The sequence below is a fragment of the Pseudorasbora parva genome, chromosome 11, assembly GCF_024679245.1.
Source record: "Pseudorasbora parva isolate DD20220531a chromosome 11, ASM2467924v1, whole genome shotgun sequence".
Taxonomy (NCBI): domain Eukaryota; kingdom Metazoa; phylum Chordata; class Actinopteri; order Cypriniformes; family Gobionidae; genus Pseudorasbora; species Pseudorasbora parva.
Genome location: NC_090182.1, coordinates 45,134,814 through 45,156,069, shown reverse-complemented (window position 1 = coordinate 45,156,069; position 21,256 = coordinate 45,134,814). Strand labels below are relative to the sequence as shown.

At 41.0% G+C, this 21,256-nt stretch overlaps 1 protein-coding gene across 2 annotated transcripts in view; it reads right to left on the bottom strand.

The window, feature by feature from the left end:
- The window catches only part of trpc3 (transient receptor potential cation channel, subfamily C, member 3), a 57,918-nt gene that overhangs the window by 16,700 nt on the left and 19,962 nt on the right, over positions 1 to 21,256 (bottom strand). For both annotated transcript variants that reach the window (XM_067458085.1, XM_067458086.1), the window contains 3 exons: positions 13,331 to 13,495; positions 9,000 to 9,216; positions 3,118 to 3,351 (listed from right to left, as the gene is read on the bottom strand). In XM_067458085.1, coding sequence (XP_067314186.1) covers positions 3,118 to 3,351; positions 9,000 to 9,216; positions 13,331 to 13,495 — 616 coding nt within the window. The remainder of the gene's footprint in view (positions 1 to 3,117; positions 3,352 to 8,999; positions 9,217 to 13,330; positions 13,496 to 21,256) is intronic.

Sequence of the window (21,256 nt, the reverse complement as noted above, 5' to 3'; positions counted from 1 at the left end):
GACTGGCTCGCAGCGAGTTTTTCAGCCGTTGTTCCGGCACTCCGAGCTGAGCCCTGCGTACTTAGCCCTCTTGCGCTCGTGGGCCTCTTCAATACGGTCTTCCCAGGGGACAGTTCGTTCCAGGATAACCACTTGCTTGGTAGACTCAGATGTTAGCACCATGTCTGGGCGGAGAGAAGTGGCTGTGATGTTGCCTGGGAACTTAAGCTGTCTTCCAAGGTCAACCTAAAGCTGCCAATCATGAGCAGTGGAGAGGAGCCCCCACCCCAGCTATGCACCAGCTATGCTGGTGGAATTGTTCCTTTTGCCCAGCTCTAATGAAGGTGATTGTTTGTTTGGGGGCTGCCTGGGTCTTGCTGAGCTGGATCGCTGTGCAGATGGAGTCCTCCAAAGCCTTTAGCACCTGGTCGTGGCGCCAGCGGTACCGCCCTTCCCCTAGCGCTCTTGAGCAGCTGCTCAAAATGTGCTCCAGTGTGCCCCTCTTCTGGCACAGCTTGCACTCAGGACTGTCTACCAGGCCCCAGGTGTGCAGGTTGGCTGGGCTTGGGAGGACGTCATAGACTGATTGGACAAGAAACTTGATCCGAAATGGCTCTGCTTTCCAGAGCTCTGCCAAAGTTATTCTGCGTGGATCTGCATGTTCCCACCTGGTCCACGCTTCTTGTTTGGACATGCAGGCCATTTTGGTGTAGCGTTCTTCCTCCACCTCTGCTCGTATCTCGTCCTGAATCAGTCTGCGCCTCTCTTTTCCACGAGCCAGATCATAAGGTGGCTTGGGAAAACAACCAAGACCTGCTCTTCCCATTGCCACGGAGCCCACCAGCGTTTTGTGCCTTAGTCGTGCCTCAGCTTTAGTGACGGCTTCTTGCGCCTGCCACTTTCTCCCGGTCTTCACAAGAATTCCTGCTACTGCGACTTTTGTGTCTTTGGAGTCCCTGTACATCAATTCTTCTCTGGAGCGGGTGACTTTGAACTCCTCTGATAGTCTACTCAAAGGAAGATGCAACTTGGTGGAATGGCCGTAAAGGGCAATGCTGCTCAAGGACCGAGGGAGCCCCAGCCATTTTCTGAGGAACTGGCTGATAGACTTCTCTAGAACCTCGACTGATGATGTTGGTACCTCGTAGACTAATAGGGGCCAGAGTATTCTTGGCAAGACTCCATGCTGGTAGATCCAGGTTTTGAATTTTCCGGGGAGGCCAGATCTGTCAATCGCTGTGAGCCAGGTAGTCAGGTCGCACTTGGTTTGTTTTATGGCAGCTGAGTCCTTCAGGGAGCTATCAAAGAACTTCCCCAAGCTCTTGACTGGTTTTTCGGTCACTGATGGAATCATGGTCTCTCCCAGGGCAAAGCGGAAACGGTCAGACACTTTACCCTTCTTTAGGACCAGAGACCTGGACTTAGCAGGCTTGAAGCTCATCCTTGCCCAGGAGATGAGCCGTTCAAGCCCCTGGAGGAGCCACCTGCACCCTGGAACAGATGTTGTCATCACTGTTAAGTCGTCCATGAAGGCTCTTATGGGGGGCTCACGGGTCCCAGATTTTGACTTGGGCCCTCTGCATTCCACCTTGGAGGACTTGACAATCATGTTCATGGCCAGTGAGAAGAGAGATACAGAGATTGTGCAGCCAGTGATGATCGCCTTTTCAAGTTGATGCCAGGAGGATGTTACTTGGCCTGAAGAGACTTGTGCACTGAAGTTTTCGAGGAGGTTGCGGATCTTGACAGGAACATGGTGTCTTACCAGTGCGGTTTCAACGAGCTTGTGTGGAATAGACCCGTAGGCATTGGCCAGGTCAAGCCAGAGAGTTGCCAGATCTCCTTTGCTCTCCTTAGCCTCCCGGATCAGCTGTGTCACCACCCCTGTGTGCTCCAGACATCCAAGTACTCCTGGGACTCCTCCCTTCTGGACTGAGGTGTCAATGTAGGAGTTCTTCAGGAGGAAGTCTGTCAAATGTTGGGCCACGATTTTGCAAAAAATCTTGCTTTCAACACTGAGCAGCAAGATGATGCGAAACTGATCAATGTTGCAAGAGCCCTCCTCTTTCGGGATCCAGACTCCCTCAGCGTACCTCCAGTGCACAGCCACTTTCCCTCTCCGCCAGATCACCTTCAGGATCTTCCAGAGACGTCTGAGGAGCTGCGGGCACTGCTTGTAGACCTTATAGGGGACCCCGCTGGGAACGTGAGCCGAGCTGGATCTGGTTCAGGTGGCCGGGGATCCCTGGTTCAGGTGGTAATTGTAGTTAAAGTTTTAGCATTTTGTTATTAAAATATGTCTATATATAGATTTTATTCATTTTTATTTTTAGTTGCGTTTTATTTTTTAGTTATTTTGGTGTAATATATATACTATTATATATTTTTAATTATATATATATATATATATATATATATATATATATATATATATATATATATATATATATATATATATATATATATATATATATATATATATAATTATTTGTTTGCTATTTTATTAACAGTGTTATTTTAGTATCCTTGAAATAATATTGTATATTTTAATCATATTTAGAATTTATTTTAATATTTTATTTTCACTTTAATTTTAGTTACATTTTTTGCATTTTTTTTGTAAAATATGTCTATATATTGTTTTTATTCATTGTTATTTTTAGTTGTTTTTTTGTCATTTTAGTGTAATTGATATACTATTATAGTTTAAAAAAAACTAAAAATATGAAAAAATATATATATTTTATTTCATGTAACAAATGTGTGTTTTTGCTTCAGATATAATAATAATGTTTATTAGTACCTCTGTTTAGTAATTTAAGTTACATTAAACAAAAATTAGAAATGTAGTTTTTTCAAGCTGTAAAAATAAATCAGAAATTTCAAGAAAGTTCAAGAAACTTTAATTCAAGAAAGTTTGTTTGTTTCAATGGCAAAAATGTTTTTTTTTTTTTTTTTATGGTTTTAGTTTTAGTTAATGATAGCTGTCTAAACTATAGTAAGAGAAAAGGTAAAATTCCTGACTCAATAATTAATTTTCTAAAATGACTATGGTGTGCACAGCAATCATGTTTTAAACCACAATCCTACCGAAACACATGTATATTCACAGTTTTCAGCGCTCAGACTCTCTCTCACCGTATGTGAAATATCTGATGTCTGGAGGCAGCGTGACCAGCGAGAGGTCTGAAGCGTGGATATTCTCATCCACATACTCCTGGGCTTTCATGGCCTGCATGAAGGCGAAAAACCGGGCGGTGAAAGCTGCGATGAAGATGGAGAGCATGCCGAAATCCAGAACGTTCCAGAGCTGCATGATGTATTCCCTCGGCCCCTCCGTCCACAGCTCTTTACACTCCGACCACATCATTCCTGCAGAAAACAGAGCAACCACCAAAACACCACATTTATCAGCTGTCACCACACATAACAGTAGCGAAAACAGAAATAAACTTAAACTAAACTGTTTCTTGTGGAGAATGCCATAGGATTGTACAATTTTCAGACAAGAAACAGCAAAACAGCACAACTGATTGTGGACTGAGCTCATGTATTAGCATATAGAGATATGAGGACAGAAGAGATGAAGGAGAGATAAAGAGACAGAGAGAGAATAATCAGACAACCAAAGAGCTGGAGGAGAAGAGTATGATGGAGCCTCAGCGAATTCTGTTAAAACGATGAACTACATTTGGATTATAATACATTTTATAATTTAAAATCTTGAAGAATGCCAAAGGAAATTCAGGTAATACTTCACTCAATTCAATCACACACTGAAAGCATGCTGAGCTAGAGAGGAATATATATATATATTGTCCAATAATCTATTGCACCCAATACATCACACACCAAACTCCCATGAGAGAAGCTGTAGGAATCAATCAGTGTGAACAGGAGCTTGTTGAAGGTCAGGGGTTTGAGTTCAGAAGGGTCATACTGAGCACTCAACCAACACCACAATATAATCAACCTTCTCACACACACTTTTCCAATGTTACACTTGTATGATCACTAGAATCACATTCTGATCAAACATTGTAAAACCTTTGAAAGAACATTCTGAACACATACTTTCAACGAAAACTCTGAACGCACACTTTAAACAAACATTCTGAACACACACTTTGAACAAACATTCTGAACACATACTTTGAACAAACATTCTAAACGCACACTTTAAACAAACGTTCTAAACACACACTTTGAACAAGCATTCTAAACGCACACTCTGAGTGAAAACGGTCTGAACGCACACTGAGCAAACATTCTGAATGCACACTGAGCAAACCTTCTGAACGCACACTGAGCAAACATTCTGAACGCACACTGAGCAAACCTTCTGAACGCACACTGAGCAAACATTCTGAATACACACTGAGCAAACATTCTGAACGCACACTGAGCAAACATTCTGAACGCACACTGAGCAAACATTCTGAACGCACACTGAGCAAACATTCTGAACGCACACTGAGCAAACCTTCTGAACGCACACTGAGCAAACATTCTGAATACACACTGAGCAAACATTCTGAACGCACACTGAGCAAACATTCTGAACGCACACTGAGCAAACATTCTGAACGCACACTGAGCAAACCTTCTGAACGCACACTGAGCAAACATTCTGAATACACACTGAGCAAACATTCTGAACGCACACTGAGCAAACATTCTGAACGCACACTGAGCAAACATTCTGAACGCACACTGAGCAAACATTCTGAACGCACACTGAGCAAACATTCTGAACGCACACTGAGCAAACCTTCTGAACGCACACTGAGCAAACATTCTGAATACACACTGAGCAAACATTCTGAACGCACACTGAGCAAACATTCTGAACGCACACTGAGCAAACATTCTGAACGCACACTGAGCAAACATTCTGAATACACACTGAGCAAACATTCTGAATACACACTGAGCAAGCATTCTGAACGCACACTGAGCAAGCATTCTGAACGCACACTGAGCAAACATTCTGAACGCACACTGTGCAAACATTCTGAATACACACTGAGCAAACATTCTGAACGCACACTGAGCAAACATTCTGAACGCACACTGAGCAAACATTCTGAACGCACACTGAGCAAACATTCTGAATACACACTGAGCAAACATTCTGAATACACACTGAGCAAACATTCTGAACGCACACTGAGCAAACATTCTGAACACACACTTTGAACAAACATTCTGAACACACACTTTGAACAAACATTCTGAACACACACTTTGAACTTCATGCCCACTTTAAGTGTTCATAGGGCAACAGTCTTCTGGCCTGTGGAATGTACTTGATTTATAAAAAGAATTAAAAAAAACACCGCTAATGGACTCCACGCACGGTCACTTCCACAATCCAAGCAGGATCGATCGGTTAACACACTCCCAGTATAGATGGCTTTTTCACACTAACATTTCAAATGTGCCAACATTTATTGAAAGCCTGTCACTCTGTCACTATCAAGGGGGAAACCAAACAACACTCTTGGATTTTTGCACCATGCAAGAGCACAAGTCCGATGGTGTCATGAATAATTAAGAGACACTGCAGCAAAAGTGGAGGAATGGATCACACATCCTGTGGTGCTCACTCAATGAAGAAAATGAAGATAGTCAAAACAAATCTCTAAACGTACTGCTATCCTCTTAAAATGACAAATAACAGACCACACCAATCTGTTTCAGCAGCGACAGACTCACTTCAGCATCGTGTCCTGATTGAAAGAGCGTAACATTTTCTTACATCAGTGTAATGAGGTGCACTCAATGTGGATGAACCCTCTGAACCACAAACCAAACGGGAAAATGTCCTAAACTCAATTCCATCTGTGGTTAGCCCTCTCAATGATGCATTGCCTGGGAAAAGCCTCGCATCACTAGATCTATTTCACAATACGACAATGATGAATGAATCATTGTCGTATGATGGCGTAATGGCTGTAAACGGCTTCAAATATGCTGAACGGTGCTTGTTTTCTTGCTTTTTTGTTGTTATTTGTAAAGTGAGTGTGGAGCTGTGCCTTCCTAAACGATAAGCTGCTAACTACATTAACTAATCAAGTTACTAAAAAAAACACTTATAACCACTAATACATATAACTGGAAGAAAATATATAATAAATGTTGTTGATTTGCACTACCATTCAAAAGCTTGAGCTCAGTAAGACAAAAAAGAAGAAGAAATTGCATTAATTGATCAAAAGTAACAGTAAAGATATTTATAATTTTACAAAAGATTCTGTTTCAAATAAATGTTGTTCTTTTGATTTTTCTATTCAATGCAGAATCCTGATTAAATAAAATCCGTTTCTGCAGAAATATAAAGCAGCACAACTGCTTTCAACAATGATAACGATCAGAATTGTTTCTTAAGTTGATCATCAGATCCTCATCTGAGAGTGATCAGTGAAGGATCATGTGACACTGAAGACTGGAGTAATGATGATTAATTCAGCTTTGATCACAGGAATAAATTACACTTTACTTTATATATATTCTAATTTTAATTTGTAGGTGAACTATCCCTTTAAAGACACTTAATATAAAGTGGGACTGAAAAGGTTCCCTTGTTTTGGAAACATTTGGTCGGTCATGTGACTAAAAACTGTAGTAATGTTAGCAATGTCACTTTAAGTTAATATTGTTAACGTTATTATATATATTTTAATACGTTTAATATTGCCCAGCACTAGTCTTAAGAACACACATTATTTTCATTCAATAGGGCTTGGGCGCAGCGTTGCATTCTGGGACGTGGCGGCCATGTTGATGGCCTCACGAATGTAAGCATACAGCGAGGCGAACGAGGAGAAGCAGAGTTGGGAGAAAGAAAAAAACATGTTAAAATCCCGAAAGGGATGTGGAATTTACCAGGATACGTTAAATAGGGAAGGCATGGACCGCTATAGAGACAAAATATATTTATTTATAAATATATTTATATATATAAATTATATATTTATAATTTCCTTTTCTCCATTTTCTGTGTCTTTTGTTGTTATTTTATAGATACCTATTTATTTGCTTATATAGTATTGAAAGAATTATTTTTTTAAAAGTGTATTTATTATTGTTATATAAAGTGCACTCCATTATATAAAGTGCACTCCGTTTTCTCTGTTCATTTTTTATTTGTAATCTTTTACCTTGAAGCATTCCACCGTTCTGTGTTCTCAGGTTGCACTACTTGCAAATAAACACTGAAAAACATCTGATTGTGTGACAATTCTTGCTTTTTGCACATCGTACTGTTATTGCTTCTTGTCCGTGGTTGCGCCTCCAAGCATGAAAGCGGTGGAAAGTTAATCCATTTTCGACCTTTTTCCCATGGCAATTATGTGTTGCGCTGTTACACCCCAAAATGCAGCAACGGTTTACCATAGTTGAAATAACGCCAAAATAATCAAATTAAGAGACACGACGGAGTACATCTATAAACAGTGCGCAGTAGTCCGAGTAGCAGTAAAGGATGCCATCAACATGGCCGCCACGCCAAGTAATGACGTCATGACGCCCAAGCCCTATTCAGAGATCATTAACTCTGATCTACTCAAACTCTCACTCTCTGTCAAGCCCCTTTCACACTGCGATTCCGGCAAATACACGGATAATGCGACCCGGCATTTGTTCCCGCTAGATTTGGTCCATTCACACTGCCAGCGAAATACCGTAATATGTGCGCTTTCACACACAACCCGTAACGGTCCCGGGTCGAGTTGACACGTGACATCCGGACGTGACGTATAACGGCGAGCGATCTCCGCTTCAGCGCGGATAGTAAGGAGCTCCGTGGTCTCGACTTGTGTCCAGTTTGCGCACATTTCTGCTTGTTTAATTTTAGTTTCTTTTGTATACGAACACTCTCTGCGTTTAAAACACCGACGAGCTCTTCTGGCACTGCAGGGTTGTATTATTGAAAAAACAAGCTCTAGGAGTCGCACGATAACTACGTACACGTTGCGGCATTAGTTTTGGCTTTTGTTTACACAGCACTCGTCCCGGGTCGAATACCGCAATATTACTAGGTCCCCGACCCGGGTTCAATTCGGTAATCAATTCCTGGACGTGGTTGCTTTCACACAGAAGGCGACCCGGCAATGTTCCGGGAATATTGCGGGTCCAATATGCAGTGCGAAAGGGGCTTTAGTCTCATCAGGACAAATTGATTGAGAGGTTCATTGATCAACCTGGGTTTTTTGGAACAGGAACTATTGAGGAACTATTTCTGACAGTGCAAGAAAGAAATATATTAGTCCCTTAATTAAAAGTCCTATATTACTAAAACTGACCCTTTTTATATATGAAAGAACAATCAACCACAAACCAAAGTCTCAGTTACTAGTAATAAAATAAAATTCTCATCAAACGTCTAAATCTTCAGGTGTACAGCGCATGCGGAGAGTATTCACAGTGCTTCACTTCACTTCACTTTCCTTTTTTTTCTCTTTTTTTATTGGGGTCCGGAACGCATTGGGGGTTTTCTGCTTTAGTTGAGGATGGTGTGAAGTGGTGCAATATTAAATAACTAATCGTTTTTGCAACAGAAATGAATCAATATACTTTAGCTTTTCTTCTAAAATAAAAATGTATTTCCTATTATCACTGCAAAGCTGCTTTCAAGCAATCTGTGTTAGCAATCAGCGCTATATAAATGAAGGTGACGACTTGATTTTTTCCACATTTGGTTGAATGGATGTGAAAGCTGTGGATACTTAGGTACATGTGATTTTTATTTTTTATTTTTTTTATTTTATAAATTTGCAAAGATTTCAAACAAACTTCTTTCACTTAGTCATTTTGGGGTATTGTTTGCAGAATTTTTGAGGAAAATAATACTGAATTTAATCCATTTTGGAATAAGGCTGTAGCATAACAAAATGTGTAAAAAGTGAAGCGCTGTGAATAATTCACTGTACATTAAAGTTGTACAAGAGGATGTCATGTAGTGTTGAAATCAAATAAATTAAATATTGATCAAAAATGTTGCCTATGTTGTGCATTACCTGCAACCCAGACCATGATGAGAATCTCTGTCCAGGAGAATTGTGTGGTCTTGACTCTGAAGATCTGGAGCGGGTAGTCAGTTACGGTGACGTTGGGAAGGGTGGTGATGCCTTCAAACCGATCGGACGCATTGAACACCAGCAGACACAGGAAGATGATGAAGGAGGCTGCATGAGCAACAAACTTCATAAAAGGACTGCGTAGAACTTTACCAAGCTGAAAAAAAAGTGTAGGATTTACTTTCACACAATTTTCACTCCAAAATTGCTGGTGAATTTTTACAAAAAATGACAAGGAAACAGCATGTATCGCAATGTAGACAGGCTAAAACGTACTCAATTAAGCTTTTTATTTTACAGCTTCTAAAACAAATAAAAACAAAAAAAAACATTTATATTGTAGTACTGTATGCATCTTAAACATAGTAATCTTAAACATGGCATATGTGGCAACAAAAGAGACTTCAAAGAGTTGATAACTGCAGAGAAAATACTACTAAAATAGACTGATAAAGAAAGAGTTTGACGTTTTGTAGGTCCAGAGGTCACAGGGGCTTTGGCATCGCCGCCTGAAATATGATAGCCATGCAATCTCTGATTTCACCAAGTAAAACATGTTCCTGTACCAACATCTTTGTTGATCCTGGATCAAAATTCCAATCAACCAATCAAATTTGAGGTACAAGTTTTGGCTTATTACCAGGTTAATGTGCTTCTACATAATTGTTATTCACCTATCACTTCCCTCTGATTTCTTTGGGACAACTTATGGAGTTAGGTTTAGGGGTAGGGATAGTGTTAGAATAAAATTTTCGGAGAGGAATGTTGTTCCAGAATCAACAAAATATGTTGACCCAGGAACGTGCGTAAACTCAGGATGTCATCAGGACACTTCCCATTGTTGGCTGTAAATCTGACAATGCTCAACACCATTAGATCAGAGCGCTGTCAAAGCTTTGGCAATGTAAAACCTTTTTACCATGTCAGTAAAGCAAAACTCACAGAACTATTGTGCTAAAATAGTCAATTACACACAAAATAATGTCAAAATGCTGGTTTTTGGTGAGAATTCATGTAAACATTTCTGCATTATGTTATGCAAACATTATGTTTTAAGTGACTTTAAACAGTTGAGATAGAAAACACATGTGTAACAGTATAATGGATCTGTGTATCAGGTCTTAAAGTGACATGCTGCCAAACTATGAGTATTTAAAATATCTATATGGCAGTCTCAAAATGTTAAAATTGTGGCCAGTGAAAATGCTGTGGCTAGTAACTTTGGAAAACATCTAATTTACTAATGTAACCCTCGCTTCCCGAAGGAGGGAACAGAGATTTTATGTCAGTGTCTGACGGAGTGGATGTTTCATTTAGAAGCCTATCACAAAGGTCCACCAAAACCAAGGTACACTGGGAAGCATATACCAGAATACATATATACTCTGCTCTCGGCATTAACAGTGCTGGAAGAACTCAGGGCTTTTGCTGAGAAACTCACTTGAGTAAAATAGCGCATGTATCCAGTCAGTGAAATGGAACGGCACAGCAAGCAAGACACCAAGCTGGTCCTACTTACTGGCTACTGGGAGTCAGTTATCAGACACTGGCTCTACACAGAGATAAAAGAATCTTGTGCATGTGTTCGGTGTCACCCAGCCTGTAGCTCTGCAGATGTCTGTTAGCGAGGCGCCATGTGCTAAAGCCCTAGCCTAGAAATCTAGACGCACCCTAGCGGCAGCAAATCTAATCTGCCCGCAAGTGTCGTCTAGCAACTCTCAATACTCTTCTGAGCTGTAAACGCCAAACTCTGGTTGCGGCAATCACATTGTGTATAGAGTCGGTGGGCGGGGCTTAACATAATGACAGCCGAGTTGCTTGCATGCTTCTAGTAAATACAGAAACTGGCGAACGGCGGTCTTTCGAATCAGCTTTGACGCGACTCTGGAAGACTTGGAGTTATGCTTTTCTCTGTGCAAAGAACGGCACTGAAGTCATTCTTAAGAAGAGAAGATGTGTTCGGAGTTTTGCCGACCAGATATGTTGAATGTTTAATCTGTCAACGAGCTCCGTTTCACCTTCATTGCTCTGGTTGGTTGTAGCGCTATCGTATCGCGTGCAGAGGGAGTTTGAAAAACAACCGTTTATCCCGCCCCTCTGATTGAGCGTCAATGGTGAGTTTCCAGACCAAACATCTTGATGTGGGTTTGGCTTGTCAGGCTACTAAAGCCACAAACAATGGTTGTGGAGTGTGACCCCTAGAGGGCATGTCAGTCCCTGAACCTGGTTAGCCAGGACAATGGCGTCCACTATCCATTTAGACAACCTCTGCTTGAAGAAAGCCATGCCCTTCTGCTGCCAATCCCACCCTTCACCAGTAGGGTGGCAACCTCCGCACACGTGGCAAGAGTATTGCCACCCACAATATTATAACGGATTTCCCGAAAGCATGGAGCAAACCATGCAAACTGAATCGCATAGCTAAGCCTGATCATTCGAGCAGGACAGATTGGAAAACTCTAGCCAGGCTCCCAAAAAATGAACCAGCGGGGGTCATGTGGACCACTGGTGTCCCCATGATGGGCAGTGAAACAGAATGACTAGCCCAGACATGGGAGGCAGAGTGTCCCGAAGTGGGGGTGCAGCCATGTTCCACGTCCTGACAGACAAGGCCAGGGAAGGACAAGCTTTCCGTGGCGACCTCCTCTGACATGGGTCTGGTGACAGAGGGGGACGAGAGTGGTGAGGGGTTTTGTTGCACACTGTCATCTGCACCTTCTTGGGGCTTGGAGGTAGGGAAGTCAGTTCTAAAATATTAGTTACCGCCAGCCGTGAGGACAAAAGATGTGGAAGTGGTCCGGCTCAGCGGCTGAGCTGGCAGTGGTGTAGGTGCAGCAGCGGGCTGTCTGGTCAGCATGTTTGATCACCTCAGACTGCCCCTGGGTGGCTGAGAACTGCTGAGCAAAGTCCTCAACTGCCCAGCTGAAGAATCCGGCTTGGGACATCAAGGAGTTGAGGAAACGGTTCGCTCAGACTCCCTCATATCTGCCAGGTTCAGCCGTAGATGGTGCTACTGGGCCACCAAATTGAACATCACCTCACTCAGAGACTGCGCAGTGACCTTCATCACTTGGAGAGAAAATTTGGTGGAAGTGCGCACTTCCTGCATAAGCCCTGGGCCAGCACCACTCTCATGCATGGTTTTTAAAACCTTGGCTGGGTATACTTGCAGGATGGCCATGTCATACAAACCAGACCAGCAGCTTCATCACAACAGTGCGCTTCACTGAGGGAATCCCTGCATACCCTTTAGTTGTGCCTCCATCGAGGGTAGTGAAGTCTGAGTTCATACCAGAACAATTACAGATAGTAAATGGTGCCCTCCACAAACTGGTAACTTTCTCATGCACCTCCGTGAAGACTGGCCCTCAGGGTGGTAGTAGGCGATCAGAATGCCCCGTGCCCAGGAACCAATCATCCAGTCTTGAAAATTTGGGCTGAGGTGGAGTATTCCAGTCCAGTCCAATGTTCACAGCTGCCCGGGAAAGCATGGCCATAAGCTCTGGATCAGACTCGGGCAACACTGCCACTCCAGACGGCGGCAGTGCAGTCGAATCCTCATCTCCAATGGACTCACCCACCTTGTGATGCGGCGATCGACATCACATCATCCACCAAACCCCGAATTAAATGCTGAGTCCCTGGCACGAGGGACCAGCCAATACAAATGGAGGCTCCACAGCTTGCAATGTGGAGCAGGGTGTGGCCCGAGGAATACACGTCGGGGTGTCCCAAACCATACCCCTCAGATCACCCTAACCATCAGCCAAAGTAGGTGTTCGCGAAGAGGAACTAGATTTGGGACTGACAGGGGGGACTCTACCCCTTCTTAGGTCATTGAGTCTCAATCTAAGCATCGCAATGGTCATGTTCCTGCAGTGAGCACATGACTCATCCACAAGCGCTGATTCAGCGGGATTTAAGCCCAAACACGCTAGACAGTGCTCGTTGCTGTCACATGGATGAATGACAAACCGATGGCATTGTTTTGCCATTGGCTCGTTTTGTGGAACTCAAAGTTGATAGGCTTCAAAGCAAAAACCCCATTCCGTCAGTTACTGATGTAACGCTTAGTGACTGACTGAAAGGGAACCATTAGACACAGTGGCTGGTGAGCAAAAAAGTTTATATAGGCCCAAATATACAGTATATAAACTGCCACCATACACAGTATATACACTTTTTCTATATAAGCTGGTATTTTTATGAAACTCATAAAAGAGATTCTTGATATGTTTGATGAGTTTCATGCTCTTTAAAATAAGTCTTACCTTACTGCAAGGGGCGAACCAATACCCTACAGCTAGCAGAGGAAGTCCCAGTGCCACGACCAAAACCACCAGACACTTCACAGCAGTGGTTTGCTCCCGAAGACCAGACAGATTCTCATACCAGATCGTCAACAACTGCTGCTGACAGTTCGGATGAGCCACAAACTGAAGAGAGAGAGACACATTTATGGTACAGTTAAAATTTGCTCTACTGTTCAAAAGTTTGGGGTCAAATATTATATGAATATTTTTATTTAGCAAACATGCATTAAATTGCATCAAACGTGACAGTAACAGCATTTATAATGTTATAAAAGATTATATTTAAAATAAATGCTGTTCTTTTAAACTTTCTATCAAAGTATCCTGAAAATAAAGTTTATGTTTCCACAAAAATTTGAAGCAGCACAACTGTGTTCAACACTGATAATAATCAGAAATGTTTCTTGAGCAGCAAATTTGCATATTAGAATGGTTTCTGAAGGATCATGTTACACCATTGCTTTTTATGTTGGATTTTACAAACTGGTTAAAATTAGCTATTTAACACTGCAAACAATGTCTGGCACTGTCATAAACACTGTAATACATCCTTGTTTGAAACTATGGCTTTGCATGCGATAATGGCATCTTGCAAAGTTTGCTCAAGACGTCACCATAGCAACAAACAATCGAGACATCCCAGCACACACGTAACTCATCTGGAGCAGATGGCACAGAAAAGGGTTCTGGTCATTATTATGTTATGTGGAATCACTGAGAAATTAACTTAAAGAGCATGCACTATTCCTGTGAGCAGGAAGACCACAAGAACAGTTAAGAGAGATTATTAAAGCAGTGGCCCAGTCCTGATCTCATTCATTCCGCAGATCTTTCTCCATAGCTGTGTATTCTGACAAAATACAACTTTTTGTAATACAGTATATAAATAGCAAATATGTCCTCAGGGTTCTAACTTATTTATATAAAATATACAGTACACTATTGCCAAAAGTATTGGGACCCCCCTCTAAATAATTGAATTTAGGTGTTTCATTTACGACACTTCTACAAACATTTCTGAAAGAATAGGTCACTCTCAGGAGCTCAAGCGTTGAGTCTGGTCTCAATTCAAGTGTGGTACCCCGATATGTTGCCACCAGGGCAATAAGTCCATTCGTGAAGTTTCCTCACTATTACATTTTCCACGTTCAACTGATGGAAGCAATTGGGAACTCAGCTACAAAGTGATAGGCCACGTAAAAAAACAAACAAACAAAAAAAAACATGGCAGAGCAGCTGCATCCAATGCCTTACATCATCATATGCAAAGCAAAGCGTGGGATGTACAAAGTCCTGAGCTCAACCCGATAAAACATCTTTGGGATGACTTATAGCAGAAACTGAGAGCCAGGCCTTCTCATCCAACATCAGTGCCTGACCTCACAAATGAGCTTCTAGAAGAATGGGCAAAAATCCCCATAAACACACTCCTAAACCTTGAGGAAAGACTTCTCAGAAGAGCTGGAGCTGTTAAAGCTGCAAAGAGTGGGCCGACTCCATATTCAACCCTATGGATTAACAATAGGATGTCATTAAAGTTCATGTCCATGCAAAAGCAGATGTCCCAAAACTTTTGGCAATATAGTGTATACTATAAATGAAACTAAAACCATAAAAACATTGTTACTTAAAATAACTGTAACAAAGTTCATAGAATTAGGAAGAAGGAGGCGGGAACCGGCGATCGTTTAAAAAAACGTTAATTAATAAAATAAACAAAACGAAAGTAAAGAGGGCAGCCCTTCACGGATGGCTACCAGCCACACAAATAATAAAACATAATCAAAACCCAACGTAAAGTCCAGGCCTGCTCCTCTCGTTCTTCACTGGTGTCGCTCGTCCTTATATGCCTTCAAGCTTCCTCATGAGAGGACTCGAGACCAGAGACGTTCATTCAATCACGCACCTGTCTCGCTCACCCCTCCCACGTCTCTCGCTCATCCACCTCACCACAATAACATTTGAATTACATTTTATTTTATTTGAGATATATACAGTACAGATAGTTCAGTCAATAAACTCTAGAGGGCACAGGTTGATCAGTCCTTTACATGCAATCTGCAAGTGATCACATCATTACCACAGCATGACACAAGCTGATTGGCCTCTGCTAATCCTGCAGCCAATGAGATTGCTTGTTCAACATTTAAATAGTCCGATTAAAAAAAAACGGTTCACCAGTTTGTTTATCACGCAATGATGTCACATATATGCAATGCTATTATTAAAGCACATGATAGGAAACGCAGATGTTTTACATCTAAGGTGAATAAACTAATCTTAAATAAACTAACATTTTTACATAAATCCATAAAAAAACCTTTGATTTCAGCCCCTGATTAAAGTCAACTGCTCAGTTAATGCTTGCTTTTATCAGCATCTCATTGGTTCTGTACTGGTGACTCAAGAACTGTTGCAAACATTAACCGACTCTTGAACTGCAGTCAGAGTACTGCTGTTGACATGAGAACTACTGCCATCATAGTTATTTGTTATTATTTATGCTTTTCAAATGAATAAATACATTTTGTACTCATTCATGAAACCCTCGGCAAACATTTCTCAGTATGTCGGACAAACCACCTGAAAGACTGTTCTCAGTCCGGTATACTGTTGGACTAACCGGCATGCTGAACGAGTTGAACAAAACCACATCATATACTTGTCATATACCTTGATATTGGCTCGTCATATAATAGCAGAAAATAGCATATTGCTGATCCCTTTTTTAATGCACCAAAGAACATTTAGAAGCAAAGAGTGTGGAGTTAGTAAAATGTCTGAAATCATTCACAGATTTTCAAAGATGCCTGTTATGAGAAGTTTAGTTATTTAGCAATCAAGTTCAAAAAAACCCTCCCCATTCCACCCCCAGTGTCCAATCCAACACGTGTTTTCTGGGCCACGTACACACAAACCGCCACCTCCCATGCGACGGCCAGTCTGTATTAAGGTAGTAGGTTAATTAATTTCGGTCCTCAGAGAATAACAGGTGTTAATTTCACAGCTGTCCTATAAACCCCTGCCTGCCATAAATTACGAGGCTCAGAATAAATGACTTGAAAATACATCTACCGTACATAATTATATGAAAGAATGTGAACTCAGGACGAAAGAACAGCTATGAATAACAGACCACAATTACATGACCGAGAGGAGATGGAGAGAGAGAATGAGAGAATCTTAAAAGAGAATCTTAAAATGGGGACAGTCGGTTTTAATAGATTTTGTTTCATTTAAACAGTGTTTAGCATATTTCATAACTGTTCATGCATTATCTGCACGCTTACTAGTTTGCTGTAAAAATAAAATAAAAACATGTATCACATTGCTTTTCATGGGCCTGTACCATGCATGTAGCATGTAAACTGCCCATTTCATGCAATTTATATTTCCCAATATTAATATTTTTGATTAAATAAATGAAGCCTTGGTGATCAGACAGGTGAAGTAAATAAAACTAATTATCTCTTTATCACAGCACCTGTTATTGGATACAGTGGGTACGGACAGTAATCAGACCCCTTTACATTTTTCACTCTTTGTTATATTGCAGCCATTTGCTAAAATGTACATTTCTCACATACAGTCCCTTTAAGTTCATTTTTTTTCTCATGAATGTACACACAGCACTGAATATTGACCAAAAACAGAATTGTTGAGATTTTTGCAGATTTATTAAAAAAGAAAAACTGAAATATCACATGGCCCTAAGTATTCAGACCCTTTGCTGTGCCACTCATATATTTGACTCAGGTGCTGTCCATTTCTTCTGATCGTCCTTGAGATGGTTCTGCACCTTCATTTGAGTCCAGCTGTGTTTGATTATACTGATTGGACTTGATTAGGAAAGCCACACACCTGTCTATATAAGACCTTACAGCTCACAAAAAAAAATTCTGCTGCCCTTAAGGTTCCTAAAAGCACAGTGGCCTCCATAATCCTTAAATGGAAGATGTTTGGGACAACCAGAAACCTTCCTTAAGCTGGCCGTCCGGCCAAACTAAGCTATTGGGAGAAAGAGCCATGGTAAGAGAGGTAAAGAAGAGCCCAAAGATCACTGTAGCTAAGCATTTGGGAGATGGGAGAAAGTTGTAGTTTGCAAAAAAAAAAAAGTGAAGGATAAACCCGTGAATCAAAGCTGAATCAAATTTTGTTGCAATATTGTCCTGTTTAACACTGTGAAGCTGCTTTTACAATCGTCATTGTAAAAGCGCTATTTAAATAAAGCTGACTTGACTTGACTTGACATGTGGATGTTACTTTGACATGCTCCACCTACCTAAGCATTGTTGCAGACCATGTGCACCCTTTCATGGAAACTGTATTCCCTGGTGGCTGTGGCTCTTCCAGCAGGATAATGCTCCTGACACAAAGCTCAAATGGTTCAGGAATGGTTTGAGGAGCACAACAACGAGTTTGAGGCGTTGACTTGGCCTACAAATTCCCCAGATCTCAATCCAATCGAGCATCTGTGGGATGTGCTGAACAAACAAGTCCAGTCCATGGAGGGCCCATCTCAGAACTTACAGGACTTAAAGGATCTGCTGCTTACATCTTGGTGCCATATACCACAGCACACCTTCAGAGGTCTAGTGGAGTCCATGCCTCGACAGGTCAGGTCAAAAGGGGGACAAACACAATATTACGATAATCTGTCATAATGTTATGCCTGATCAGTATATATATATATATATACATCACATATATATGATAACTATTCTAGAATATTGTACCATCCATTCAAACAGCATCACACTAAACGCTGGCACTCTGTTTAAATAACTGAGCCAAAATAGTTTAAAACCCATGAGAAGGATTACCAGACATTAGCGTAATTCTCTAAACTGCATCTGCTTTCCCCATGATAACATCATCAGTGCAGAGTCTCAGCCTGCGGCAGTTCTCTCACTCCAGTCATTTGTAAACAGGAGCCCTCGAGATACAGTGAGAATGAGACTTTTCATTCTGATTCTCTGGAGTGAGTGAGTAAGCGTGGCCTGCAACGACAAACCGCTCATTACAACAAAACTACCACTGTCAAAACATCTCTTCCACTCACAATCATCTTTCTACACCTTTAAAGACGGCTGGTGGTTGTCGATCTGCCTACATGTTTTCAAAAACCTACTTATATTCTGCAATGTTCACTCCTATTACTTCAAACGTGGTTTAACTACTGTTGTTTACTGAAAAATGTCACTGCAAGGTCACGAAGGATGTTTTTGATTTTGGTTGATGGTCTGAGATAATTCACTGTCTCCTGGAGTGTGTGCGTGAGGAAATAAGATGCATTGGTCTTGTCAAGAGCAGCCGTTGGGGTTTGGGGTTTCTGCTGATGAGTAAACAGCGTTGATGCAGACCCTTGAAAAGGTTCCTGAGGTGTCGTCTTCCTCTCAGGTTACACTCACACAAAAATCGCATACGGTTTCTCCACACCCTGGCAAAGCTCCAATCTGATTGGCTGTGAATCAGGGTTCAGAGATTTCTATCTGTCTGCTGGTTAATGGCAACTGCTTCGCCACAAAACCACTGAAACTGCACCAGAGAGACCCATTATATCCGCAAGACAAACTGAAGCTGCCGGAACAGTTTCTGTCTCTCTCAAGCGGTGCACGTCATCTTTGTCCAGTACCTCGCTTCATTTTTTCTCCTATTTAGACAAAAACAGATTTTTCAGCTGCAGAGCCTCAGCAAACTCATAACGTCAAAAATAAGATAAGAATAATTAATACACCTTATTAAAACTCTATTTGATTTGTTATTGTAATATGCAATCATGCCAATAAAATTCCACTAGATTCAAAATAAATCACATTAGTTCCTTTTAGAGCTTTGTAGAGTTGGGGTACTTGAATTGGACTTGAGTACAACTTTTTGCGCGGACTTGCACTTGTCACAGACTCGGATGCATTTTGAGGGTGCTTTCACATCTCTAGTTCGGTTCATTTGGTCCGAACCAAGGGCAAACAATTATACATTGTTGCATTTTTCAGATTTTTTGGTTCCTTTTCACACCACACTGATTGCTTTGGTCCGAACCAAAACGCAGGCACGTGACAACATCCACATCACTCATTGGCCATGGCGTATTTCCTAAACTGCTTTTTGATTGGTCAGAATTTACGTGTGGGAAAATTCCAACAGAAGAGGCAAAGCCAGCAAACTATAATAACACTATGGAGAGACGACTGCGCAGGCCAGTTTTGTCCCTGGCCATAATCTCCTACAGTGTGTGTATTTACCACAGTATGCAAACAAAACATTTCTATAATGAAGCGCGGATGCGACGTGAAAACAACGTTCTAATGCACTGCAGACGGTGAGCGTGCATCGCTCGTCACTTCAAGAGGAGACGTGCATTAATTATTAACTCTGACATGCTCATCTTCCCGAAAATATTGCCAACGATCTATCAGGTAATAATGTCATGCACACAATGTCAGCGCAGCTAACTACGGCAGCTGGTTCAGTCCAAAAATGATCAGTACTTTTGCAGTTGGTTCTGTTCGAGGTCGGATCACGTTCTCACCACAAACGAACCACTCCAGAGTTCGTTTTAAATCGTACCGAGACCACCTCTTCAAGGAGGTCTCGGTACGCTTGTTTGGTCCGCATTTGGTGCGCACCCGAGTGCGATTGTTGCTTTCAGACCTGACCAAACGAACCGCACCAAAGAGGGAAACCAACTCTAGTACGATTCAACCGAACTAAATGAGGCAGGTGTGAAAGCACCCTTACTCTGACTTGACTTGGATTTGAGTGTTTGGGGTTTAAAAAATGTTCCAGAGACCAGGGATTCAGTGAAATATGCTCGGGACAGTCGACAGAATTGGGTGAGTTAAAATGTAAACAGTTGGGAGAAAACTGTTGTGGCGAAAATGATATTAGATCTGTGCATTAGATCTTAAAGTGACAGCAGCCTAATAAACTACTGATGTATGTGTTCTCAATGATAATCAAACAACAAAAGAAAAAGAGAGAATGACTCACCTCTCTTGACTGAGTAACTTTAATAATTATAATTTCTTTTTAAAGCAAAGAGTGAAGATTATGGTTTTTTTTTATACTTTATTAAATGTCTGTAGTAGGCTATTCTGTAGTAGGTTAGACTAGACCTACATACAAACAGTTTATTTAAAAAAAAAAAAAGTTTGTTTAATAAAAAAATTATTACTATAGCTTTGTAAATGCAGATATAAAGGCTAAAGTAATTATATGCAGGTGTGGCTTGTGTATGCAGGGCAGACTTGAAGACGTAGATCATAAAACTAAACATCCAATAATCAAATGTGTTAATAATAATGAGTGCATTCAAAAATGAAACCGTTTTGATTTGGCCCTGAGTTATGGAAATTACATAGTATAGGATCTCTTATGCACTCTTGACTTAAAGAAATGCAGTATTGTATTTCAGTATTGACCTTATGGATTTGTACTTGACTCAGACTCGACCAAGGTGAACACGAATCCAAAACTAGAAAATTACCGGTTATAATAATTATCTAAATATTTCTCTTTTCGGTTCACACTGTTCTTTTTATTATCCAGCACAACAGAAAAAAAGACATAAAATAAGAATAAAATGAGCAAAAATGTGCAAAGTGCAAAAAGATTGTAGTTATTGCAAATAATCACATTCAGAATAACTCTAACTGTTGCTCTGTGTTCAATCCGATTGATTAGTAACGTTACATGTCCCTTCAGCGGGAGAAATACTATTAAATAAAATGTATGGTTTTTAAAGATATGCTAGAAATGTTAAGCTTAATACAGTAGCATGCTTTTTTTAATTCTACATCATTCTTGCATCTCATAACTGATCACTAAACCACCACTTGCTTACTTAAAACCTAGGAATAACTTAATGATTGCAATGCAATT